Source organism: Ascaphus truei, chromosome 15, assembly GCF_040206685.1.
Source record: "Ascaphus truei isolate aAscTru1 chromosome 15, aAscTru1.hap1, whole genome shotgun sequence".
Taxonomy (NCBI): domain Eukaryota; kingdom Metazoa; phylum Chordata; class Amphibia; order Anura; family Ascaphidae; genus Ascaphus; species Ascaphus truei.
Window position 1 is genome coordinate 8,991,187 of NC_134497.1, and position 27,774 is coordinate 9,018,960.

General features: G+C 49.9%; 2 protein-coding genes across 3 annotated transcripts in view; one reads left to right on the forward strand and one right to left on the reverse strand.

Annotated features, from left to right (window-relative positions):
* Nucleotides 1-2,670: 2,670 nt before the first annotated feature.
* Nucleotides 2,671-12,632, forward strand: PPDPF (pancreatic progenitor cell differentiation and proliferation factor). Its single transcript, XM_075571508.1, has 5 exons — nt 2,671-2,829; nt 9,827-9,918; nt 10,745-10,822; nt 11,068-11,164; nt 12,267-12,632. Exons 2-5 carry the CDS (start codon nt 9,864-9,866, stop codon nt 12,379-12,381), a joined length of 345 nt encoding a protein of 114 aa, XP_075427623.1. The 5' UTR covers nt 2,671-2,829; nt 9,827-9,863; the 3' UTR covers nt 12,382-12,632.
* A 9,131-nt stretch (nt 12,633-21,763) lies between these two features.
* The window catches only part of PTK6 (protein tyrosine kinase 6), a 30,174-nt gene continuing 24,163 nt past the window's right edge, over nt 21,764-27,774 (reverse strand). For both annotated transcript variants that reach the window (XM_075571511.1, XM_075571509.1), the window contains 3 exons: nt 24,754-24,935; nt 22,747-22,900; nt 21,764-22,438 (listed from right to left, as the gene is read on the reverse strand). In XM_075571511.1, coding sequence (XP_075427626.1) covers nt 22,200-22,438; nt 22,747-22,900; nt 24,754-24,935 — 575 coding nt within the window. In that variant the 3' untranslated portion in view covers nt 21,764-22,199. The remainder of the gene's footprint in view (nt 22,439-22,746; nt 22,901-24,753; nt 24,936-27,774) is intronic.

Here is a 27,774-nt window from a genome sequence, read left to right on the forward strand (position 1 = left end):
CTTTTGTATTCCCATATCTCAGTCTGACAGCTGCTGTGGTATAATTGAGTGAGATCTGAATAAAGAGCGGCCTGGATCATGACCACACAGTGACCTGGAGTCCGTTGGCAGGTATGGGTCACATATGCCCCCATGTCGTCTGCTGCTGTTACAGATGCTGTGACTTTTGGGCTTGTGACCCGTGACGGGGATGGGTCAGCTCTTGTTCCCCCTCCAGGAATATGATAGAGTGCTTAGCTCAAGGGAGACGTGTTAACTCCGCCAGTCCTGTTCAGGTACGGGATGGGCCACAGACAAGGAACTCTCCTCACTACTGTATGTCCAGCAGTGGCTCAGAAATGCCATTATTTCATACATCCACCATTCCTTGTCTGCGCCTAAATCCTGACCTGGGGGGGTGTCTTTTATTTTAATTTGTATTTTATTCATATTAAATTGCGTTTGGGGGGTACAGAATGAAGAAGTCAGGGTAATGGGTCAAGTTATGGTTGCTTTTTCAATATTGTTCCATGTTATACAGTAACAATAAAGGAATCGTTGTATACATTATTTCTTATTTACGTTTCCTTGATCATAAACCTTTTGTACGATTTATCAGATTCCTGTTCTCTGTCCCCATATATACAGGTCAGCAGGTCAGCACCAGACCTCACATATACAGGTCAGCACCAGACCTCACATATACAGGTCAGCAGGTCAGCACCAGTAGGGTTACCAGGTGTCCAGTATTGAACCGGACTGTCCTGTATTTGGATTCTCTGTCCAGTAAAAAATGAGAGGTGCTGTAATACTGGACATGTATGTGTCCGGTATTTTCCTCCCTGGACATAGTGACCTGACGCACCTTTCACCACCGAGTCCAGTATTTTTGGAGAAGCCACCTGGCAACCCTAAGCACCAGACCTCATAAACAGGTCAGCACCAGATCTCACATATACAGGTCAGCAGCAGGCCTCACATATACAGGTCAGCAGCAGGCCTCATACAGTATACAGGTCAGCACCAGGCCTCACATATACAGGTCAGCACCAGACCTCACATATACAGGTCAGCACCAGGCCTCACATATACAGGGCAGCACCAGGCCTCACATATACAGGTCAGCAGCAGGCCTCACATATACAGGTCAGCACCAGGCCTCACATATACAGGTCAGCACCAGGCCTCACATATACAGGTCAGCACCAAACCTCACATATACAGGGCAGCACCAGGCCTCACATATACAGGTCAGCAGCAGGCCTCACATACAGTATACAGGTCAGCACCAGGCCTCACATATACAGGTCAGCACCAAACCTCACATATACAGGTCAGCACCAGGCCTTACATATACAGGTCAGCACCAGGCCTCACATATACAGCCTCACATATACAGGTCAGCACCAGGCCTCACATATACAGGTCAGCACCAGGCCTCACATATACAGGTCAGCACCAGGCCTCACAAATACAGGTCAGCCCCAGGCCTCACATATACAGTAAGTCCTCGTTTTACGACGCTTCGCTTTACGACGAATGGGTTATCCGATGCTGTCCAGTGCATCCCTATGGCCGGTTTTACGACGCCAAAATGGCTTATCCGACGCTCTTACGACGCTTTGCAAAGTTGCAACATTATGTCAATCAGAAAGCTGCAGTCAGGGAAATCATCCAGATCAGTCTCTGTGAAGGTTTTGTGGTATATTTATGCCTTTAAACATGTCTAACAGTTTTATTATACAGTTCTGGATTCAATAAATAGAATCTTTACATCATAATGTATGTGTGTGCAGCATAATCTTATTGTTTGAGTAAAATATTTTGTGTATTTTAGCATTAAAAATGCCTTCAGGAACGGAACCTTTCATTTAAACAGTGTTCCTATGGGAAAACGGGTTTCGCTTTACAACGTTTCGCTATCCGACGCCATTTTGAGTAACGCATTGCGTCGGATAACCGAGTACTGCCTGTACAGGTCAGCACCAGGCCTCACATATACAGGCAGCACCAGGCCTCACATATACAGGTCAGGACCAGGCCTCACATATACAGGTCAGCCCCAGGCCTCACATATACAGGTCAGCACCAGGCCTCACATATACAGCCTCACATATATAGGTCAGCACCAGGCCTCACATATACAGGTCAGCACTAGGCCTCACATATACAGGTCAGTCCCCGGCCTCACATACTGTATACAGTGTGAATGAGGTCAGTGATAAGCTATCATATATTTGCCACACATACAATTAGCTCTGTCAGTCTTGTGACACATTAAAGAGCAGAATGTCTTCTATACTATATACCGTAATGTTTTTCTGCCCTTTGGAATTTGTATTTTGAAAAGACAATAAATGTTCCTTAAACTATAAAACAAATGGCAAAAACAAACCCTTTATATTGGCCCATCCTGAACACTGTTAGTCTGACAACTCGAGTACAGACATAAAGGAGAGAATCACTGTAGAAAGCATAGAATGGTCACAGCAACAATAATTACAAACCAGCCACAACAACCTAAAATGCAAAAACAATCCACTATTTACTGAATTCCTCCAACTGTCTTCAATCTCTCTCTGTCTCTCTGTCTCTGTCTCTCTCTCCTCCTCCTCCTCCTCTCGTCCTCTCCCTCCTCTCCCTTCTCTCCTCCTCTCCCTCCTCTCAGCTCCCTCCCCCTGCTCTGGGCTCTATAAAGACTCCCTTCTCCTTCCTCTCTCATAAATAATAGGAGTGTACATATCTCTGGTCTGAAGAATACTGCAAGCTTCTCCTTCTCAAATGGGCCCCGTCGCCTAGCGTCCAACCCCGAGAGCCAGGCTCCTGAGGACATAGCAAGTCGGAAAACAGGTACAGACCACCTCTCCTTCCCCAGGTGGGGACATGAGCCATCTATCGCTTCATACAGATGTTTTGTGCTGTGGCTGCTTTATCGGCCGCTTCAGGCAGCAACATAATGCAAAGATTGTCAGCTCTTTGGCCCAGGGACTAACTGTGCGTGGGAAATGCTAAGTATGTTGTATATTGCACTGTGCAGAACTGACTTTATATCCAGGCAGTGTGAAGTACAGTGTGAGTGAATACATGGACTAATTTAGGAATTCTTACATTTTATGAAGCTGTTTATTGATGTCTTCTGGTTGGAATTTGGATGAAAACCTCTGTATCAGATTTTTTTTAAAGTTAAACATAATATGTGAGACGCGATTGTTTTGTAAAATATATATATACAGTATATATATATATATATAAATATAAAAGAGCAAACAGTGGGTGTGAATACAGGATGTGAGTGAGCCATGTGTGCAGTGTACAAGTTCAGTATGGTGAGATGTTTGCAGTGGACGGAATATATACTGTACATAGTGGGGATAGATATATATATATATATATATATATATATATATAATCAAAAAATAAATAGATGATACCGTTCTGTGGCTAACGAAATGCTTTTATTTGTGCGAGCTTTCGAGATACTCTTCTTCCGGCGATGTTACAAGAAGAGATCAGTGTATCTCGAAAGCTCGCACAAATAAAAGCATTTCGTTAGCCACAGAATGGTATCATCTATTTATTTTTTGGTTATTGAAGCTCGGCTAACACGGTACTGATACCTCTACATGTGTATATATATATATATATATATATATATATATATATATATATATATATACTGGCACTGGGTGAGGAAAGAGAGATGCATAGCGTTTGAGTTTGATATCAAGCTTAAACTTGACCCAAATATTCTACCATTTTCCCCTAAGTACTGTAACAATATTATTATTATCATGTATTTATGACGCACTGACATATTCCGTAGCGTAGTACAATGGGTCCTGCCCCAGGGACCTTACAATCTATAGGGAAGGGTAAGTGGTACATATACTCTGTGGGGTCTATTTACTAACATCTCCCAGCTGCAGAAATAGGGCAAAACCATTGCAAAAAGCAGCTGTCTTCATCCAGGAAGGGAATCCGATTGAAAGCAATGGGAGTTTTTCCTTTGATAAATCGGGGGGCCTGTCTTTTGCACGGATTGTGCCCCCGCTGTGCAGCCGGGAGACTTAAGCAGCTGAAATGGGGATTATAAAATATGTTTTTTCCATTAATGCAAAAATAGCCCATTTTGTGCTGAATTCCTCTGTTTCAACAGAATTGAGCAGATATGGCAGTGTATAAGGGGAAGCAACAGATACATAGACGACAAATAGCCACCCCCAAAAGAGAGTCCAGTCTAAGTTCTTTCAGAACTAAAGCTGTGTCATATTTTAGTCTTGTCTGTAACTGTTACATACGCCTATAACATATATTATCTCTAACGTCTAATGCCATATAATGCCATGTCTTGTATATAATGTATAACCCTGCTCAATTAATGTAACTATGTTTTTGTAACCATGTATCCGTCACCATAACTCTGTGCCCAGGACATATGTGAACACGAGAGGTAACTCTCACTGTATTACTGCCTGGTAACACATGTTATAAATAAATAAATAATAACCAAGTGAGACTTAGAACTCAAAGGTGTATGACACGCCAGTTCCCTCGATATTTTATCTTGGGGGCTTTCTACTTTGATATATAAGCTATCAGATAAAGGTCAAGTATGCATGCAATGGCAGGGGGGGGGGGGCGCTTTTTTCTCCACCTACTCTCTTTTGGGGGTAGTTATTTTTAGTCTATGTATTCTTTGGGGCTGATTCTATATGTGCCATTCTTGGCTGAAATTCCCCATTATGGGATCAGCTCATACAGAATCAGCCCCTAAGGCTTGGCAACTTTTTGTTTTGCCAACTTCAGCAAGTCTCTACAAAACCATGATATCATCTGGGCGCTCTTGGCACTTCCCGTGTGCAAGAAGGGTATATTTTTAAGCTGACAGCTGGGATTCCATTTGAACATTCCCCTCCGGTCTCTATCTCTCTGGGACATGACATACATGGGATTCCCGATAGGTCACTGGTCCCTTGGCATCGCATGGACTTTAGAATGGGTATCTGGCCCGCTCCCTGTGCTGCCTTCATGGCAGTGGGGGGGTTAGCAGCTTGCTTTGTTTGATCATATGGTTGGGTTTATTTTTCCATCATGGCTGGGATAGCTGTGCTTGAGAAGCTGGGCTGGAGGAGGAGGGGGAGGGGTAGTGGGGGGGGGGAGGGGTAGTGGGGAGGGGAGGGGTGGGGGGGGGGGGTAAGGATGGATGTGGTTTTCTCAGCCAGTTCAGGCTGGTTTTAACATTACAGCTGAGGCAAGCTTCTGCAGCTGAATTTTCACTAACCCTTTCAGGATTGACATACTTTGTACAGCCATATATAATATATATATATATATATATTTATATATCCCTGAGGCACAAGGAGATGAAAGACCTGTAGAATCTTTAGTGTTCTCTCTGCTGGAGTTTTAAACCTTTATATTACACTATATACCAATCACTTGTATTTAACGCTGTGAAGTGCAGAGTAGAGAATGTGCTCTATATATATATATAGTATATATATAGAGCATATTCTCTACTCTGCACTTCACAGCGTTAAATACAAGTGATTGGTATATAGTGTAATATAAAGGTTTAAAACTCCAGCAGAGAGAACACTAAAGATTCTACAGGTCTTTCATCTCCTTGTGCCTCAGGGACTACACAGATTGTAAGCTCTATGGGACAGAGGTTCTACCATTGATAGGACTGTACATATACATAACATGTCGTGTACATAGCATGATTTCCCAATCTTAAAGGTTCATTTCATATGTTACTTCCCCCCCTATACACGCTGCCATTAAACCTTTGGCTGGTAGAGGGGGGTGCAACTCATTGGACCAGTAGGGTGACCCATGGCTGCTGATGCCCTGAACATGTCCAGCCCGGTCTTCCAGTCAGTACCAGTGTGTTATTGTGCATATTACACCACACAATCCTCTTCTCAAACTGTTGAAGGCTGAAGCAGCGGCTCAGTGAGTAAAGGCTCAGTGAGTAAAGGCTCAGAGTGAAGGAATCGACTGAAAACAACACTGAGTGTGAAGCAGGGGAACCTTCAACCCCCCCGGTGTCGGCTCCGTGTGTCCTTGGGCGAGTCACATTATCTCCCTGTTCCTCAGGCACAAAAAATAGGTTGTAAGCTCTTTGGGGCAGGGTCTTGTGCCTGCAATAAATAAAATAGGTTGTGGCAATGTTTCTGGACTCATTTTGCTAAATATTTTATCCTCTAAAATAAAATAAATAATCTTCTTTTTTTTTGTAGAATAAGAAATATATATTTATTGGTACTTGGCGTTTTGTAAAGAAAACATTAAGAAGTACTTGGTACCTACTGAAATATATTGGCACAAACAATAGTTTGTTTCGGCTCTTTTGCAACGACAAATAAGCTGCTATGTATCACTACAATAATACAGATACATATATAGAGATGTGATGCGTGTGTTTATTTACCCCTCCTATGCACACAAACTACTATCACTTCTTATTGCGAATCCTCTTCCTGGACTATACATTGAGTTTCTGAAGGCTGCCTCTCTGGCTGTGGGGCTGAAGGCTGCCTCTCTACGTGTGGGGCTGAAGGCTGCCTCTCTACGTGTGGTGCTGAAGGCTGCCTCTCTAGGTGTGGGGCTGAAGGCTGCCTCTCTAGGTGTGGGGCTGAAGGCTGCCTCTCTAGGTGTGGGGCTGAAGGCTGCCTCTCTACGTGTGGGGCGGAAGGCTGCCTCTCTACGTGTGGGGCTGAAGGCTGCCTCTCTAGGTGTGGGGCTGAAGGCTGCCTCTCTAGGTGTGGGGCTGAAGGCTGCCTCTCTACGTGTGGGGCTGAAGGCTGCCTCTCTACGTGTGGGGCTGAAGGCTGCCTCTCTACGTGTGGGGCTGAAGGCTGCCTCTCTACGTGTGGGGCTGAAGGCTGCCTCTCTACGTGTGGGGCTGAAGGCTGCCTCTCTACGTGTGGGGCTGAAGGCTGCCTCTCTAGGTGTGGGGCTGAAGGCTGCCTCTCTGGCTGTGGGGCTGAAGGCTGCCTCTCTGGCTGTGGGGCTGAAGGCTGCCTCTCTGGCTGTGGGGCTGAATGCTGCCTCTCTGGCTGTGGGGCTGAAGGCTGTCTCTCTGGCTGTGGGGCTGAAGGCTGCCTCTCTGGCTGTGGGGCTGAAGGCTGCCTCTCTGGCTGTGGGGCTGAAGGCTGCCTCTCTGGCTGTGGGGCTGAAGGCTGCCTCTCTAGGTGTGGGGCTGAAGGCTGCCTCTCTAGGTGTGGGGCTGAAGCCTGCTTCTCTGGCTGTGGGGCTGAATGCTGCCTCTCAAGGTGTGGGGCTGAAGGCTGCCTCTCTGGCTGTGGGGCTGAAGGCTGCCTCTCTAGGTGTGGGGCTGAAGGCTGCCTCTCTGGCTGTGGGGCTGAAGGCTGCCTCTCTAGGTGTGGGGCTGAAGGCTGTCACTCTAGGTGTGGGGCTGAAGGCTGCCTCTCTGGCTGTGGGGCTGAAGGCTGCCTCTCTGGCTGTGGGGCTGAATGCTGCCTCTCAAGGTGTGGGGCTGAAGGCTGCCTCTCTGGCTGTGGGGCTGAAGGCTGCCTCTCTAGGTGTGGGGCTGAAGGCTGCCTCTCTGGCTGTGGGGCTGAAGGCTGCCTCTCTACGTGTGGGGCTGAAGGCTGCCTCTCTGGCTGTGGGACTGAAGGCTGCCTCTCTGGCTGTGGGGCTGAAGGCTGCCTCTCTGGCTGTGGGGCTGAAGGCTGCCTCTCTGGCTGTGGGGCTGAAGGCTGCCTCTCTGGCTGTGGGGCTGAAGGCTGTCTCTCTGGCTGTGGGGCTGAAGGCTGCCTCTCTAGGTGTGGGGTTGAAGGCTGCCTCTCCGTTTCTGTGCTCACATCCTATATTCGGAAAGGTTTATCAGACTTTGGCATTTGCTGCAGAAGAAACACATATTGTTCTGTAAATGAAGCAGGGGGATGTAACCCCTGCAGTGCTGAGACACCTATAATGGCCTGTGTAATGCTGTTCAGCACTAACAGTGTTAAATCAAACAATAAAGGCGCTGTGAAAATGTAACACACATTAATTACACCAGTATGGTGTCACTGGGATCCTACAAGGTCTGTCAGCAACTTGTAGCTTCTGTATTTACTGACATGTACAGCCCCAACAAAAGCCCTTTGTGTGTATCTGAGTGTGTAACCCCTCTCCTGCCAGAGAAGTCTGTAATGTGCAAGGGATGGGCTGTGATTATTACCCCAGCTGGGCCCCTGCCCAGCTCTCCCTCACACTCCATTATAAAATGTAGCAAATGGTTCCTGGGGAGAGAGTTTATCCAGGAAATAGGAGGTCTCCAGGTGAGGAGGAGAGAGCATGAGGCTGGTCTTATCTGAGCTTGTCAGGGTACCAAATGTCAGTTTGCACAGGTCTGTAATGCATGTGTCAGGAATCACTGCAGCCAGCAGACACTACTTCATACCACTTATATAAAGGTTTTATTGAGATAAATAAGATACTACTTCATATCACGTATATAAAGGTTTGATTGAGATAAATAAGGTAACATCACGTCCATTTTTAGGGCAGTCCCTGCATTCTGTTAGGTTTGTCTAATCCTGTCCTGTTGAGCTTTTCAGTATATGAATGAGGAATAACCCCAACTGCTTTTAATAAATGTTGGGACAGCTGGAACATGGATGATGTTACGTGAATCCTGTTCTCACAATGAGGCTGTCTGGCAACCAGTTAACTTCTAAGAAGTTTTTGATGACTAATTACCCTTGGCCTCCACCTATACAGATCAGATGTAGTTTGGTTCACTGAGTTCCCCTCCTTGCAGGGGTTGACTGGATTAGAGCCAGCTGACTTGGGTTTTTCCAGTTCTGGACCTCTGGTTGCTGTAGTCTGATGTATCATGATATTCTATCCTCCAGTGACCTTGTTCTACATAAAGACTGGGCCCATAGCATATTGTCATTGGATTTGGGGCTCTTATCAGTGAGCTCTCTGCTGCTTATTGTACAGAAGGTGTGTAAGCAGTCAGGGGTGTCTCCTGATATATGGCACCCAGAATACAGAGCTCGGAGATAATGGCGCAGATATGTCACGTAGAAATCACATGTTCAGCCTTCTAACCTTCCCAAATTGTTTTTACTACACTGCCACTAAACTGTGCTGTACGTAGAAATTGCAGGTAGTCTAATTTTGCCCACTGAGCTTACTTTCTAATTGTCGTGATGTGCTCTAGGGAGTTTAATTTGTGATCTGTACATGATCAAACTGTAAATACAAGGAGCCCCACCCTGGTTTTTTTTTTAAAGCAGGATAATGTTATAACATGTTGTGCTGAAGCTCACAAGATGGTACACTGGCGACACACTTTATTCGAGCTCGGCTAGTCCCACGAATTCGGGTATACCCGAGTGTATTGAGGTTTGTGACTGTTTTCTGCCCGAGTGCATTGAGTTATTTTCCGGCAGGGATTGAAGCATTTTATTCCCGTTGGCTGCAATACTGCACACTACATATATATATACTGCATTACAATTCATGAATTTATGCCATCTGGTAGACACGCGAAGCATTGCAGCCTATTAAATCCTAATCATTATCATTTAACAGATCAGCCGCCCATCAGCCAGGCATGAACCCAGGCTGGGATGGCAAATGCAACGGGGCTTGTCAGAGGTGAGGAGCGGCGCATTCCAGGTATCTGCCAGGCACATACCGGGTATTTGCTCGAATAAAGTGTGTCGGTGCAGTATACCATGTTATTTTAAATTCTGCATCTTATTCTGCGCTCGTATGTAATGTGTGTGTTCCAGCTTTTCGGGTCATGCTGTCGGTGTTCACGCTGCGCCGTCGCACCTCCCCTCCCCCTTACCGGTCTCTTGCTTATCATGTCTTCCAGGGTTTCCATCATCATAACAAGAACCAAGACCTGAAGCATGGCATCCATTCCATCTAGCGGCTCGCTTGTTGCAACCCATGACTATTACCGCAGTGAGTATCAGTCTGTGTGAGGGGAGAGGGGTTACAAAGGGATGTGTTGGGGGGTGGGTTTGCAATGGTTACACTTGTAGAATGGAAACTATCCACGTTCTGCGTATAACGCAATATAATTATTTACATTATAACATTGGCAATTTACCAACAGTGTACAATATTTACATCCCTAATACCCGTCAGTCCTTTATAATAATATATAATATCCCTCCAATAAAAGTCTGTCTCACCTGTCTTGGTGATATTAAAACAGCTATACTACTTTCCAACCTTTTAAAAATATATATATATATTTGTATCTGTAAAGCATGTGACTTTGCCTAATTCTTCTTAATCTTGCCTAAACTGGCAATCGTTTGGTTTTCCTGTTTTATAAACCTGATCAACAAAATCGCTGCTTCAGTTAGTGTAACTCAGCAGCTACAATGTATCCTTCTATTACTAAGGTAACATTGTCTATTACAAGTTTCAGCTCAAACTGCTGGGCACATTTGCAACAAATTATCCCAAAAAGGAAATTGTTGCAAAGATCTTGCACTTCTTGGGAGGTGGATTAAAAGCTGCTATAGAAATCAAAGGATGCTTTGAAACTCATTAATAATTGTATAAAAACCAACACCCCCCCCCCCCCAAAGTCACTACTACAGAACTGATTTATTTTTTAAAAACCCCATAAGTTTTCACATGTTTTTGCTGCTTTAAATCATGTCCTTGTGCTTTGACCACTGAGCTGGGTCCTTGGAAAAAAAACTGACCTATTGGGACTGTGCCTTCACAGCCATGTTCAGGGTGTGACGTGCTTGTGTGTGACTGTAATTGGCAGGACGCCTTGGATCCACTTCCAGTAACAGCTCATGTGGGAGTGTGGACTTCTCTGGGGAGGTGATCCCTCACCATCCAGGTAAGTGCTGACACTCTATATACCTAGCACACCTTTATAGTGTTTAAGCCTCTGCTAGAGCTGGCTGCCACTCCTTGGCAGTTACATGGGTGCTCTGGTACCCTTCTCCTTGCTGTGCATGTTGACCCAGTTTCCTGGACCGGGTTGTCCTCACTTCCTGGGTACAAGTACAACAAGACCTTTCCCTAGACCAGTCAGGAAAGATTGTGCAGGTAGAAGTCATCACCTGTCTCTCTCGCCCACAGGTCTTCCCAAGTCCGATCCTGGGCACTGGTGGGCCAGCTTCTTCTTTGCAAAACCCATCCATCCTATCATGACGACTGTCTCAGAATCCCCAGAGAAGTAAGTACTCACAGAATAAACACAGCCATGGCATACAAAGTGTTATGGAGATATACACTCTCTTCAGTTGCAGTGATGGGTTTATTGGTGCTTTGCTGCTTCTGAAAGAACGTGAATTTGGTTATTTGCACAAGTATGCACTTCATAGCGAAATATAAACCACCATGCCGATCACCAGAGACTAGTGTCTGCATGATACTAATAACTTGAGTATCTACAGTGAACCAGGACATGGAAGAAGCATAATAGGTTTAATCTGAAACATAAATTATTAATGAAAAAGAAACAAGGTGAAGCTCACACTGCTCCGTAGTGTGAAATCTTGTTTTATTATTAAAAACAGATCCCCTGTAGAGTAACACTCCCAAACATAGGTATGACAAGCCATGAGGAGGTATGAGAACTTCATGACCTACTGCACCGACACACTTTATTCGAGCAAATACCCAGTATGTACCTGGCAGATACCTGGAATGCGCCGCTCCTCACCTCTGACAAGCCCCGTTGCGTCTGCCTTCCCAGCCTGGGTTCATGCCTGGCTGACGGGCGGCTGATCTGTTAAATGATAATGATTAGGATTTAATAGGCTGCAATGCTTCGCGTGTCTACCAGATGGCATAAATTCATGAATTGTAATGCAGTATATATATATATATATATATATATATATATATATATATATATATATATATATATATACTGTGCAGTATTGCAGCCAGCGGGAATAAAATGCTTCAATCCCTGCCTGGAAAATACCTCAATGCACTTGGGCAGAAAACAGTCACAAACCTCAATACACCCAGGTATACCCGAATTCGTGGGACTAGCAGAGCTCGAATAAAGTGTGTCGCCAGTGTACACTCATGATATGTCCCATTACTCTGTAAACACCCGGCATGAGGATATCAAAAGGGTCACCTTGAAGTGAGGGGAGACTATGGACTCTTGTGTCTTCAAGGAACTTTCTGCCTCTGTTTGGGAAAAGGCTGTCATTGCCTTTCTCTCTGGTCACTGGACTCCCGTGCTAGTAGGGACCAGTTTGGTATCAGTGACTTTTTGTGATGTGCATATAGTGATCCTCCCCTGTGTCTCCGCTCTGCAGTTCAGGCAGTTTCCACGTGACCAATGGCCTGATCCCCTGTGGCCTGACTCAGGAGCCGGTGAGGAAACGTCACGTCAGTGAGCCCAGCAAGACGGACTCCAGCGCCTCTGCCTGACCCTTCACGCATTCCCTCCTCACCAGGAAGACGCTAGGTGGCGGAGCCTTGGTGCCCGCACACACGCTGCCCCACATGTAGCTGTAGTTTGGCTTTTTCCTTTTTAATATAAACAAATAAAATTAACAAAAAATAAGTCATTTTTACCATGTCAGTAACACTGAAACATTCTTAATTGTTTGGTATTTTACCTTAAGGCCTTTTTGTTTTATTTGTACTTGTGTAATAAACTCGGGCAGCCTTAAACCAACCGTGGAAGGTGTGGTGGTGTTTTTTTTTCCGGTGTGGTGTCTGCCGGTTCGAGCACAGGATGCAGGTTTGATTAAAGATCTCCCCAACATCAGCTTGGATCTAATCATTCTGGGGTAATGTATCGAGTTCCCGTCTGCAAAAATAATACACATTTCAAATCAATTGGGATATTTTTCATTGAAAAAGCCAGTGGATCAATGGAGCTCCTTACAGTAAAACTAGCCCAAAAAATGGACAAGTTCCACAAGACATGGGAAATATGGCCAGGTGTGTAACAGACTACCATGAAAACAACCGGAAAAAGTCAAATTGTTGGTTGGGCTGCCCCCCCCCCCCCCTTTTTTCCCTCCCCAACCCTACTCTCCCTCCCCTCTCTTTTCACCTCTCTCTCTCTCTCTCTCTCCCCCCATCTTCTCTTTTTTTCTTTCTTGACAATAAAAGATGCACACAAAGAAGCGGCCGCTTCCATGTTAACGCACCTAGTGGGGGAGTATGTGAATAGGCAATATTCAACACAGCTAGTTACATACTTAACTTAAACAGAAACAATGATTTGCGAATATCTACTGTGACGTCTATAATGGTCAGTACTCCTCCAACGTATGTATAACAAGGTGTATGATATGTGTGTATTTTGTGAAAAACATTAAAAAAATTGAAGAAAAAAAAAAGCCAGTGGAAAGGGTGGTGTGTGTGGTGTGTGTGGTGTGTGTGGTGTGTGTGGTGTGTGTGGTGTGTGTGGTGTGTGTGGTGTGTGTGGTGTGTGTGGTGTGTGTGGTGTGTGTGGTGTGTGTGGTGTGTGTGGTGTGTGTGGTGTGTGTGGTGTTCTCCCCCCCCCCCCCCTCTCTCCGGCTTTAAGATCTTTGATAAAGTGCTTTCTTTTTAAACTCCAGGTACCTAAGTGAGTCCTATTACTAGAGTGAGGTTCTTCAAAGGGGTCATGTCACAAAACATTTGACTAGGGGGGCCACAAGCTTATTGCAATGTTATTTTAGATGTGTAAATGGATATATTTCACCACTTTGCCAGCGTTGATCACATCTGCTATATGTATATTTTATATATTACCTGACAAGTGAATGTGAGAAGCTGCTGAAGCGGAGGTGAGGACGGCCACATCAAGGTCGTTTTGTATGTTGCCTGTTGAAGATCTCTGCGCTACAGCTTGTCCACAAGTCTCCTAGCCAATCGTCAGCACTGCTCGTTCCAGACGCGCTCCTTCCTGGGTAGATCCTGGTACATGATACAGCTCAGTAGGAGAGGTTAAAGTTTAGAGACCCTTCTGGACAGAGCCATCTTAAAAAACTAAATGTTGGGGCCCTGAGTAAGTGTATATCTGGGAATTCCCACCCACATTTAAATAGAAATAGTGTGTTTTTTCATTTTGCCCAACATTCAAAACTTGTATTGAAATTCTGCAAATATTACTACAAACATTTTATTTAACTTGTGCTGATTTTTTTTTAGTGCAAACATCTTTCAATACATTTTTATAAGGTGTGACGCTTCCTCCACATACAAATCTGGGAACCGTTCTGCAGCTGAGCAGTTTGTTCTTTGTCAGATAACTTTTATTTTTTTTTAAAGCAGCTAATCACAGCTTTTCCCGTTCTTTCTGCTTCAACAGATCTCTTCTTACCCTTTCCAGGGGGTTTTTTTTTTCTCTCAATCTGATGCTTGGTATAGGGTGTGCAAACTTTTTGGTTTGCTTCCCCACTCTTTCCCCCCCCCCCCTTTACCTTTTCTATGGCATCATTTGACTCCGCGTTGTAATGGTGACTCGCCTCCAGAGAGAAAGTAAGAGACATACAGAGGCCTTGCGCGCTCCCCTGGTATTTAATTTAAATATTTCGGGGAAGTGTGGGGCCTCTGTAAGTGCTACCCCCCCCTTATATTTTTGCACCCCTGGAGGAGATAGAAGCATGCAAAATATTAAGTGTCTGAGAGGTTAAAGCAGCAGTTCCAGCAATATCCTACATGTATTGCATTATAAGGTACCCCAACCCTCTCTAATAGCGTGTCTGAGATCAGATGCATTGTAAGGAACCCCAACCCTCTCTAATAGCGTGTCTGAGATCAGATGCATTGTAAGGAACCCCAACCCTCTCTAATAGCGCGTCTGAGATCAGATGCATTGTAAGGAACCCCAACCCTCTCTAATAGCGCGTCTGAGATCAGATGCATTGTAAGGAACCCCAACCCTCTCTAATAGCGTGTCTGAGATCAGATGCATTGTAAATTCTTCTGTATTCGGTACAATTGTGAAATGACCTGGAATTGCAGGGAACCCTTCAGCGATCCTGTCAGAACCCAAAGCTTCCTAGGAACCCCGGTTTGAAAACACTGGTATGCAGTAACATTCAGACCTGATCGGTTTAACGAGCACCTTTCTTCTGGTACATGGAAGGCGGTGTCCAGTAACCAAACACCTGATATGCTGATTCTGTGGCTGTCCATGGGGTGACGTTGTTACTATTGGCTCTACTTGGAGCTGTTCTTGGCATCGTTTCTGGCAGCTGGGTTTATTTCTTTGTTTCCCAAATTCCCTGAGCCCAGAACACAGTGTGCCTGACAAAACATATGGTATGCATACACAATAACACGCAACATAAAGAAACTCTGAGTATGACCAGAAGCGTCAAACCACTTACAGTCTACTGAAACCAGAGACCATCAACCATAATCATCTCCTGGCCCCAACCTCTAACCTTTCCCTTTTCCAATCTCTGCCTCCTACAACCAGCATGGAAGTCCTGGAAATTGGTTGTATGTAGGCATGTATAACTGTATTTAGATAGAGCCAACCATCTACACAGCACTTAACAATATTGCAATAGGAGGTAAATACAATACAATACAGCCAATGTGAATAAGTGCAACAGGTAAATGACAGCATAAGGCTAAATTAGACCCTGTCCCATAGAGCTTACAATCTAAGTTGCTAACAATTCATTTCAGGTCCCGCAGGCAGTGAATGGGGTTAAAATGTCTCGGACAGCAAATTTTGGGGAATGCCAGCTGCATGTTGTAGGCATACAAAACTAATTAGCCAAGGTCAGAATAGCTAGGACATACTGTGTCCCTGTATGCCATGGCAGAAGGAACCCAGCAGCTGGGGGGGAATGTGTTACACACCTAGTGGGGGAGGGGCTGTCACTCAGCTATCTAACCACCTGGTTCTGTGGGAAGGAGTCAGTCAATAACAAACCCAGTGCCCCCTGTGTAATGTGACCTAGCAGCTGCCTCCCACCTACAGATATTGGCAGATGAACGATGTGTGTATAAACATCTCTGGGAATCTCACTTTTTACAAACGCTAAATTCTCTTCCTCACTTTTAAAGCTTTACACTCTTCTGCTCCTCCTTACATCTCAGCGCTAATTTCTCGCTATGCCCTCCTCTGCACCTCCTTACATCTCACCCTAATATCTCACTATACCCTCCTCTGCACCTCCTTACATCTCAGCGCTAATTTCTCACTATGCACCATCCTGACTCTTGCGTTCTGCTCAAGGATGTCTTCTCTCTACCCCCTTTGTATCTAAAGAACTCTCTCACCTTAAACCTTTCTCACGACTGCCCCACACCTCTGCAATGCCCTTCCCCTCAGTACCCGACTAGCACCCTCTCTCTCCGCCTTTAAGACCCACCTTAAAACACACCAATTTAATGAAGCATATAAGTAGTTCCGTGGCTGCTACCATACACTTCATACATCGACCTTGGCCCCTTGCAGACGCACTTACCAGAGCACCCTCCTATTGTCTCTGAACGTCCTCCTTACCAATTAGATTGTAAGCTCTGCGGGGCAGGGACACCTTCTCCTAAATGTCACTTTTATGTCTGAAAGCGCTTCTTCCCATTATGTGTGTAGCCAGGTTCCCTTTGCCAGAACTGACCCCCCTCCTCCTGGGGCTCACAGCCGCCGCTCGTGAGGGGGCAGGTGCGCGAGCAGTGCGCTACTTTAGAGTCAGGGCTGGTTGCCGGGAACGAGATCGGGCCGTTGCTAGGGCCGTGGTTGCGTCGCGAGGGTCCCGGCAGCTCGCGGTGAAGGAAGCCGCCATTGCGAGGTGCGTGGCGCATGCGCAGGAGACAGAGGTACCGTGAGGCTCACAGACAGGTCGCGCATGCGCAGTGAGAAGCGCGCGAACCCTAGTCTACCAGGGAAGGCTCTTGGAAGGGGCTATAAGTCCCATGAGCCTCTGCAGCGCCCCACGTGATGCCATGGAGCCAATAGGGCTGGAGTATGGCCCTGTAAGGAAAAAGAGATAAATTTCGCGGGCTTGCAGCACGCTAGTCAGTTGGTGCCAGGAGAAGCTGAGGGAAGGAGGTAGGGTGCAGGAGTCAGTGACTCCCTGCACTAGGCCAGCAGCCCCCAAGGCCCCAGGTAGCCCTGAGTCACCCAGTAGTGTGAGTAGTGTCAGGGACAGCCTCCAGGTTAGGGACCCTGCCACTTACTGTCTAGAGCTAGTTAGGGACACAGCAGAAGCTGCGCGTCAGTGCAGAGGTTTGGGCTCAGACCCTTGCTGTTGCTGCATCAGCCATCTGGGTGGGATCGCCCCGGACGGTAGTTCGGGTGTACAGTCGACGTCGGGATCCTTTGTGAAGTTCCTTGGCAGGCCCGGGCACCGGAGTGCCCGGCAGGTAATCTACAAGTGCACCAATGAGTCTTGTAACATTTCACCAGGGACACAGTGGCTGCGCAGTCACACATATACATCTCACTTGAGTGTGGGGTTGCTGGACACTGGGTGGGATCATCCGGTGGAGGTAGCGTCCTGCGCGACGCCGGAGTTAGTGTCTCCTCTAGGGAGGGACACCTGTTGGTATATGTGTATATGCGCAAGGTTATTCATGCAAGTAAAGTCCCTGATTGTTTTACACGTTGTGTGGAGTGATATATATATTTCCTGTGAGGAACCACTCCCCCTCTGGTGGGAGCCATCGCAGGTGGAGGCGCTGCACCAAGTAAGAGGTTATACATATTGTCATACGTACCCCAGGCTCTCCGTGGTGGAGGCTTAGGCCTCCTATGAACATAACAGGTAGAAGCACCATGCTGGGTAATACATATAGATCCCCCTACATACACCATATCTGCGATTGGGGGGGGGAATATGGGTTACATGTGTTATTTGTATTATTTGTTATTTATGTGATCATCACGTGTATTACTGCTGTGAAGCACCATGTACATGAATGGCGCTATATAAATAAAGATATACATACATTTGTATCAAACATTTCCAGGGAAAGATACACAGACAATGCAGAAACTTACAGTATACACACCAGACACAGCTGTGTGACTGCATCATTATACTCAACAGATGCAAGAATTAGGGCGCTTCCCAAATAATGAAATGCCCTTATAGTTAGAACGCAAGAGTGCCGAAAAAAATAATAGCTCAAATACTGGCCAGGAGTAGCAGCTCAACCCGGTAGAAAATCTCCCAGAATACTTAGGTATTTGTTGTAACAGGTTGAGCGCAAGACATAAAATGGAAGAGAAAGCACAGACAATAATTGTACAGTAAAATCGTAACAATCACAGAGTTCAAATGTGATAATACATGCAGATAGGTGCACACGCGTGGGGATAGTGAAAGGTCTACAATTAGATCTGAAGTAAGGTATACACTTACACGGCCCTGTGTCAGCCTGTACCAAACAGGGTTTATCTTTTCCGAATGCGTCCCCTGGGTAGTAAGCGTATCAGAGTGCTGATAATGCAGACGTAGTGATCGTAATACGTAGCGGTATTCAATAAGGAAGTGTGTATATTCTATATATATTGGCTCACACGGCCGTGTGTGAGTCACTGCCCAAAAAGGTGTCTTTCTCTGGTGTCTATGTCCTCTGGGTAGTCCTCCTCGTTTTTCTCAAACTCGGAGAGAAGTGCAGGTTGCCGGTGCCCACGTGCTTTTTAAACTCTGGCCTAATATATGTTATAATGATGCATATGATATACCAGCGAGACACCAATGGTGCATCATAAAATCTGCCATGATAACCCTGTTATCTGTATGTCCGTGTGGCATTGTACCACGCTGCAGGACATGTTGGCATCACTGCTAACGATTGGGCCACTGCACTAATCTAAGGCCGAGTCCATGGCCCCACGCGCGCCTGTCTGCCCGGCGATCTGTGGACTAAAGAGCCTTGCGATTGGGCGGCGTGTCGGAGGCGGGGCCGATGGCGTCACGGAGCTTGTTCATGTCGGAGAACCGCTCGCCTGACCCGGCCTTCGCGAGACAAAGACAAAAAAAACTGTGTCTCACGAAAAAACAGCAGCGCCAACGCTCACGTGCGCGCACTGTGGGCGTTCCCATAGACCTTAATGTGTTTGATCGCGCCGCGCGAGCAATCGCCCATGCGGTCGCGCTCAGCATGGACGCGGCCTACGGCTGCGGACATGCTAGGAGCGTGCGCCACCGCGATCAAACACATAAAAGCCTACGCGAATGTCCACAGTGCGTGCGCGTTGGCCGGAGAGCTGCTTGCGGAGCCTTATTATGTTGCATTTGCCACGTGATGGCGGGGTCACGTGTGCGGTTCGCCCAATGAGGGCAAACCAGCTCCGTGCCACGTCCGCCGACACGCCCCTCCCCACGCGCGCATGCAGCACATTTCTACATGGCCAGGAATATCCTCGGCTTCATCAGCGCGTGACGTCACGGCGCTCGAGAGCGGGCGCATTTAGCATGGATGAGGCGTAGAAGGAGTGGAGAAGATTCTGAATTGAAATGAGAGAGAGACAATGTTACTTATTAGCAGGATACAGCCAGCCACACTGTCACCCGGTGCCCTGCACTCTGCCCCTGTTTTGTATTTCAGGGCACAAGACCTTTCCTGACCCTGCTCATTAATGGTTATTAACCCACTCCGTGCTGGCATATTGCATAGCACTGTGTTCCTTCCTGTCCTCTCCCAAGCCCTGGGAGTTGCCTCGCCCTGTTGGCCTCGCCCTGTTGCTGGCTTCTGAGAAGCTCTGGGTGACCTCTGTCCCAGTTCTGAAGTCTTTGCTAGTGAGCATGCTTCATATGTATGCAAGAGCGCTGGGGGGGGGGGGGGCATTAGGGCAACTTTGACATACGACAAGCATTGATACAGGGGTAATATAGGGGGGTTGCGAGTGTGAGGACAGCTCGGTGAACCCAGCTAGGGATAATTCTGTGTACTGTAGACCCTGAATCAACCCCCTTTGAGATAAAATACTTGTTGCCATAGCGGCAGAGTTTGAGCGCTGGATCCCGCCTCGGCCTCCTGCTATTGGTTGAATCTCACAACCTTCATCTTATTGTAGTAGGGATTTGGAGATCCACTTACCGCGTTTATAAAAGTGTCCATATGCTGCAGATAACCTCATCACATAACCTTTACATCAGGTTCGGCAAGTCCGGGGCTCAAGAGCAGCAGACAGGCCGGGGGTTCGAAGACTTCTCTAGTTAACACGCACATAAAAATCACACGTGTGAGCACATTCATGTCTCGGACACGTCTGCACCCCTGCCCTTCTCCATTATCTCTTAGGCCGCGTCCAGGCTGAGAGCGAGCGCGCTGTGACATCAGGCGCTGAATAAGCAGGGGCGGTTACTGTCCAGTTGAAAATGTGTAGTTGCGTGCACGGGGGGGGGGGGGGGGGAGGGAGGACGCGGCCTTAGCAAACAATGCTTCCACTACAGCCCTGGTTTCTGGGTAATGACATGCAAATGAGCGCACAGTAATGAACACCTAATTAATTACCTGTTAATCACTAAGAGCTTGTTTTGCCATGTGACCCGTTGGTGAGCCCTGCTTTGGATAAATCTGTATCCTATTCCTGCTGTAATATACAGGGGGGGGGAGGCAGGGGCAGGGGGGGAAGGCAGGGGCAGGGCGGGGGAAGGCAGGGGCAGGGCGGGGGAAGGCAGAGGCAGGGGGGAAGGCGAGGGGAAAGGCAGGGGCAGGGGGGGAAGGCAGGGGCAGGGGGGAAGGCAGGGTCAGGGGGGGAAGGCAGGGGCAGGGGCAGGGGGGGGGGAAGGCAGGGGCAGGGGGGGAAGGCAGGGGCAGGGGGGGAAGGCAGGGGCAGGGGGGGGAAGGCAGGGGCAGGGGGGGGGAGGCAGGGGTGGGAATGCAGGGGCAGGGGGGGGGAAGGCAGGGGCAGGGGGGGGAAGGCGGGGGCAGGGGGGGGAAGGCAGGGGCAGGGGGGGGGGAAGGCAGGGGCAGGGGGGGGAAGGCAGGGGCAGGGGGGGAAGGCAGGGGCAGGGGGGGGAAGGCAGGGGCAGGGGGGGAAGGCAGGGGCAGGGGGGGAAGGCAGAGGCAGGGGGAAGGCAGGGGCAGGGGGGTGGAAGGCAGGATGGGAGGCAGGGGCAGGGGAGAGGGAAGGCAGGGGCGGGGGGGAAGACAGGGACGGGGAGAGGAAGGCGCGGGTGGGGGGAAGGCAGGGGCGGGGGGCAAAGGGGGGGGTGTCACTGTGTGTGTCAGTGTGTCTGTCACTGTGTGTGTCAGTGTGTCTGTCCCTGTGTGTGTCATTGTGTCTGTGTGTCACTATGTGTCGGGGGGGGGGGGGGAGGGTCAAAAACGCAGCTGGGGGGGGGGTCAAAAACAGAGTTTGTGTGGGGGGGTCAAAAACGGAGCTGGGGGTCAAAAACAGAGCTGGTGGGGGGGGGGGTTAAAAACGGAGCTGGTGGGGGGGGGTCAAAAACGGAGCTGGGGGGGTCAAAAACGGAGCTGGGGGGGTCAAAAACGGAGCTGGTGGGGGGTGGGTCAAAAACGGAGCTGGGGGGTGGTCAAAAACAGAGCTGGTGGGGGGGGGGTTAAAAACAGAGCTGGTGGGGGGGGGGTTAAAAACGGAGCTGGTGGGGGGGGGTCAAAAACGGAGCTGGGGGAGTCAAAAACAGAGCTGGGGGGGTCAAAAACGGAGCTGGGGGGGGGTGGGTCAAAAACGGAGCTGGGGGGTTGTCAAAAACGGAGCTGGGGGGGGGGGGATCACCACCACCAGGGAGCATTTCCTCACCTCAGGCAGCAGCAGCGTGGCCGGGGGTTAGGGACCCTGGGCTAGAGCGCACCGGCCAGTGAGAGCCGTGGGGGGGGGGGGGGGGCGGGCAGACCGACGGACCAATCAAATGGTCTCCAGAGACTCACAACCAAGATTTTCAAATTTATATACTGTATATAGATTTTTTTTTCAAGTTTCTGCAGATAAAACTGCCTACACGCGTATATATAAAAGGTGTATAAAGCAGCACATGGATGTTCCCTGTCGCTACAGCGCACACTTTTTAATCAATGCATAATTATATTCATTGTATTCTGTAGCTGAATTACTCCTCACGTTATGGCTGTCGGCCCGGGAAGCAATAGGGCAAATAAACAAAATCACTGCAGCCCCGGACCAAACATGTTCTGTATCTCCTTCTGAAGCTCAGTGCGGAGCAGCTTATAGCAGCAAAATGGGATATAAAGTATACTGCATGAACATACTGCAGTCAAGATCTGCTCAACAATCCAAAGTTGTTTAGACGACTCTCAAGCATGAGGTTTTAAGGATTCCTGTCCACGTCTTGCCCTGTCACTTGGTACCCTCATTTCTTGCCCCTGCGGATCAAGCCCATGAACTTGCTCTGTTTGGGGCTGCATTCTGTATCCTCATAGTTGGACAGGCTCTCTATAAGACCTTTCAGGCTGCTGAAGGTCGGCCTCTTGCTTGGAGCCTGTTCCCAACACTTTAACATGATGCCATAGAGTTTCTTGGAGCAGTCCTGGTGCTTTGACATTCTGTGGCCTTGATTGATGAACTCAAACACCTCCAGGTTGGTCTGGCCTATGGGGGAAGAGGCAAAGCAAGATGACCACATGGCAACACAGAGTTTTCAACAAGGTCAAAGCACTAGGTCAATGCTCTTTTGCAAACGACATCTGTGAAGAGTTCTTAATGTCTAATACAATATGACACTACCAAAAATGCATTCATTCTATAGAACAAGTGCTCAATAATTTGATTGCAAGCTCTTTGGGTAAGTTATTCACAGTGCCAGGTTTATCTTGTGTTCTACAGCTCTGCAAGCACTGGGGGAGGATACATGCCATGTGTAGCAATCTGCTGCCCCCGAATCCCCAAATAATCATTACCTGGGTATGGCACGGTCCCCCTGGAGATAATCTCATACAGCAGGATGCCATAGGACCATACATCAGACTTAATAGTGTAACGGCCGAAGGACAGGGCTTCAGGGGCTGTCCATTTGTAAGGGATTTCTTTGGAGTAGGACTGATAGAATTCATTCTGTGAATAGAGAAAAGGGAGGATAAAGAGAGAAGGACAAGGAGAGAAGGACAAGGAGAGGAGGACAAGGAGAGGAGGACAAGGAGAGGAGGACAAGGAGAGGAGGACAAGGAGAGGAGGATAAGGAGAGGAGGATAAGGAGAGGAGGATAAGGAGAGGAGGATAAGGAGAGGAGGATAAGGAGAGGAGTTGGGGATAAGGAGAGGAGTTGGGGATAAGGAGAGGAGTTGGGGATAAGGAGAGGAGTTGGGGATAAGGAGAGGAGTTGGGGATAAGGAGAGGAGTTGGGGATAAGGAGAGGAGGATAAGGAGAGGAGTTGGGGATAAGGAGAGGAGTTGGGGATAAGGAGAGGAGTTGGGGATAAGGAGAGGAGTTGGGGATAAGGAGAGGAGTTGGGGATAAGGAGAGGAGTTGGGGATAAGGAGAGGAGGATAAGGAGAGGAGTTGGGGATAAGGAGAGGAGTTGGGGATAAGGAGAGGAGTTGGGGATAAGGAGAGGAGTTGGGGATAAGGTGAGGAGTTGGCGTTAAGGAGAGGAATTGGCGTTAAGGAGAGGAGTTGGGGATAAGGAGAGGAGTTGGGGATAAGGAGAGGAGTTGGGGATAAGGAGAGGAGTTGGGGATAAGGAGAGGAGTTGGGGATAAGGAGAGGAGTTGGGGATAAGGAGAGGAGTTGGGGATAAGGAGAGGAGTTGGGGATAAGGAGAGGAGTTGGGGATAAGGAGAGGAGTTGGGAATAAGGAGAGGAGTTGGGGATAAGGAGAGGAGTTTCAGGATAAGGAGTGGAGTTGGGATAAGGAGGGGAGGGTAAGGAGAGGAGTTGGGGATAAGGAGAGGAGTTGGGGATAAGGAGAGGAGTTGGGGATAAGGAGAGGAGTTGGGGATAAGGAGAGGAGTTGGGGATAAGGAGAGGAGTTGGGGATAAGGAGAGGAGGATAAGGAGAGGAGTTGGGGATAAGGAGAGGAGTTGGCGTTAAGGAGAGGAGTTGGTGTTAAGGAGAGGAGTTGGGGATAAGGAGACGAGTTGGGGATAAGGAGAGGAGTTGGGGATAAGGAGAGGAGTTGGGGATAAGGAGAGGAGTTGGGGATAAGGAGAGGAGTTGGCGTTAAGGAGAGGAGTTGGCGTTAAGGAGAGGAGTTGGGGATAAGGAGAGGAGTTGGGGATAAGGAGAGGAGTTGGGGATAAGGAGAGGAGTTGGGGATAAGGAGAGGAGTTGGGGATAAGGAGAGGAGTTGGGGATAAGGAGAGGAGTTGGGGATAAGGAGAGGAGTTGGGGATAAGGAGAGGAGTTGGGGATAAGGAGAGGAGTTGGGGATAAGGAGAGGAGTTGGGGATAAGGAGAGGAGTTGGGGATAAGGAGAGGATTTGGGGATAAGGAGAGGAGTTGGGGATAAGGAGGGGAGGATAAGGAGAGGAGGATAAGGAGAGGAGTTGGGGATAAGGAGAGGAGTTGGGGATAAGGAAAGGAGTTGGGGATAAGGAGAGGAGTTGGGGATAAGGAGAGGAGTTGGGGATAAGGAGAGGAGTTGGGGATAAGGAGAGGAGTTGGTGTTAAGGAGAGGAGTTGGGGATAAGGAGAGGAATTGGGGATAAGGAGAGGAGTTGGGGATAAGGAGAGGAGTTGGGGATAAGGAGAGGAGTTGGGGTTTGGGGGTTGAAGTTCCGCGGATTGTACTCTTAGTATCCGCCAATGGTTTGCGGAATCTGCGGATTGGATTGTCCGTGATAAATAAATAAAAAATCTGGGAACCAATGGAACAGCCCAATCCAAGGCGGGTCCAATCCGCCCCCAAAAATGTTGCCCATCACTAATCCTGCTTCAGCCCTAGGAAGGTCACGTTGAAGGTCGCACCTTAATGATTCGGGCCAGTCCGAAGTCAGCCACCTTACACAGGTTGTTCTGTCCCACCAGGATATTTCTGGCTGCCAGGTCCCTGTGGACGTAATTCAGAGATTCTAGATACTGCATCCCGTCCACCACCTGCAGACCTATGTCCAGGAGGCCATCTTTGCTCATCTGCTGCCCCTCAGGACCTGGCAGGACATAGACAGGACAAAACAGTGACTTCATGTGGTACGGCGTGATGGAGGAACCGGTCTTTTTACCAACTCACACATGGGCAATTCATCAACCACGATAAAGCGATACAGAGTATGGTATGCAAACAGATACCCACTAGGCTTGACACTTTTAGCTTCCAAGCCAACTTTAACATGGATTCCGTGCAGCTTTTGCCTGCTGTGGGCTTGCACCTCACTACCCAGAATCCTTATCTGCAGCTTAGCCACATGTGATAATGGGGTGAAGGAAGCAGGTTTGGGGTCCCGTGTGAGACATGCAGATACACTCATTACTATTCAATCTTTGCCGCATTTTGTACAGTGGAGTGTCATCTCACCTTCATAACCTTGGGGTGTGGTTTCCAAGCTAATTGGAGTCTTTTAATGATTATTCTTGCTGACCCGATCAATTCAGTTAATATTACAGCACAGAATGGGGAAGGACCCTCTTATTACTGGGGGCCTGGGAGTGGGCACCGTACTCTGAATCAGCATGGCACAGCTCATTGATCTGTACCCGCAGCTCCCCCGCTCTGCAAACCCGCAGCTCCCCGCTCTGCGCACACACAGCTCCCCCGCTCTGCAAACCCGCAGCTCCCCCACTCTGCGCACCTGCAGCTCCCCGCTCTGCACACCCGCAGCTCCCCGCTCTGCACACCCGCAGCTCTTGCTCTGCACACCCGCAGCTCCCCGCTCTGCGCACCCGCAGCTCCCCACTCTGCGCACCCGCAGCTCCCCCGCTCTGCACACCCGCAGCTCCTCGCTCTGCACACCCGCAGCTCCCCGCTCTGCACACCCACAGCTACCCACTCTGCACACTAGCAGCTCCCCCGCTCTGCGCACATGCAGCTCCCCCACTCTGCACACCCGCAGCTCCTCGCTCTGCACACCTGCAGCTCCCCGCTCTGCACACCCGCAGCTCCCCGCTCTGCACACCCACAGCTACCCGCTCTGCACACTCGCAGCTCCCCCGCTCTGCACACCCGCAGCTCCCCGCTCTGCACACCCACAGCTACCCACTCTGCACACTCGCAGCTCCCCCGCTCTGCGCACACGCAGCTCCCCCACTCTGCACACCCGCAGCTCCCCGCTCTGCACACCCGCAGCTCCCCGCTCTGCACACCCGCAGCTCCTCGCTCTGCACACCCGCAGCTCCCCACTCTGCACACCCTCAGCTCCCCGCTCTGCACACCCACAGCTCCCCCGCTCTACACACCCGCAGCTCCCCACTGTGCACACCCGCAGCTCCCCCGCTCTGCACACCCGCAGCTCCCCGCTCTGCACACCCACAGCTCCCTGCTCTGCGCACCTGCAGCTCTCCCACAGCTCCCCGCTCTGCACACCCGCAGCTCCCCCGCTCTGCACACCCACAGCTCCCCGCTCTGCACACCCGCAGCTCCCCCGCTCTGCACACCCACAGCTCCCCCGCTCTGCACACCCGCAGCTCCCCCGCTCTGCACACCCGCAGCTCCCCGCTCTGCACACCCGCAGCTCCCCCGCTCTGCACACCCGCAGCTCCCCCGCTCTGCACACCTGCAGCTCCCCTGCTCTGCACACCCACAGCTCCCCGTTCTGCACACCCGCAGCTCCCCATTCTGCACACCCGCAGCTCCCCATTCTGCACACCCGCAGCTCCCCGCTCTGCACACCCGCAGCTCCCTGCTCTGCACATCCGCAACGCCTCCGCTCTGCACACCCACACCTCCCCGCTCTGCGCACCCGCAACTCCCTGCTCTGCGCACCCGCTCTGCACACCCGCTCTACACACCCGCAGCTCCCCGCTCTGCACACCCACAGCTCCCCACTCTGCACACCCTCAGCTCCCCACTCTGCACACCCTCAGCTCCCCACTCTGCACAACCGCTGCTCCCCGCTCTGCACACCCGCAGCTCCACCAGCTCCCCGCTCTGCACACCCGCAGCTCCCCGCTCTGCACATCCCTAGCTCCCCGCTCTGCACACCCGCAGCTCCCCGCTCTGCACACCTGCTGCTCCCCGCTCTGCACACCCTCAGCTCCCCGTTCTGCACACCCGCAGCTCCCCCAGCTCCCCGCTCTGCACACCCGCAGCTCCCCCGCTCTGCACACCCGCAGCTCCCCGCTCTGCACACCCGCAGCTTCCCCGCTCTGCACACCCGCAGCTCCCTTGCTCTGCACACCCACAGCTCCCCGCTCTGCACACCCGCAGCTCCCCGCTCTGCACACCTGCAGCTCCCCGCTCTGCACACCTGCAGCTCCCCGCTCTGCACACCCGCACCTCCCCGTTCTGCACACCCGCAACGCCTCCGCTCTGCACACCCACACCTCCCCGCTCTGCGCACCCGCAGCTCCCCGCTCTGCGCACCCGCTCTGCACATCCGCTCTGCGCACCCGCTCTGCACACCCGCAGCTCCCCGCTCTGCACACCCACAGCTCCCCACTCTGCACACCCTCAGCTCCCCGTTCTGCACACCCGCTGCTCCCCGCTCTGCACACCCGCAGCTCCACCAGCTCCCCGCTCTGCATACCCGCAGCTCCCCGCTCTGCACACCCGCAGCTCCCCGCTCTGCACACCCACAGCTCCCCGCTCTGCACACCCGCTGCTCCACGCTCTGCACACCCGCAGCTCCACCAGCTCCCCGCTCTGCACACCCGCAGCTCCCCGCTCTGCACACCCGCAGCTCCCCGCTCTGCACACCCTCAGCTCCCCGTTCTGCACACCCGCAGCTCCCCCAGCTCCCCATTCTGCACACCCGCAGCTCCCCGCTCTGCACACCCGCAGCTCCCCGCTCTGCACACCCGCAGCTCCCCGTTCTGCACACCCGCAGCTCCCCG

What these genes read in the sequence shown, in the direction of transcription:
- PPDPF (XM_075571508.1), top strand. Translation starts at nt 9,864, where the DNA reads ATGGCATCCATTCCATCTAGCGGCTCGCTTGTTGCAACCCATGACTAT. An exon ending in AACCCATGACTATTACCGCA is followed by an intron (nt 9,919 to 10,744) that starts GTGAGTATCAGT and finishes TGTAATTGGCAG; the next exon opens with GACGCCTTGGATCCACTTCC. An exon ending in GGTGATCCCTCACCATCCAG is followed by an intron (nt 10,823 to 11,067) that starts GTAAGTGCTGAC and finishes TCTCGCCCACAG; the next exon opens with GTCTTCCCAAGTCCGATCCT.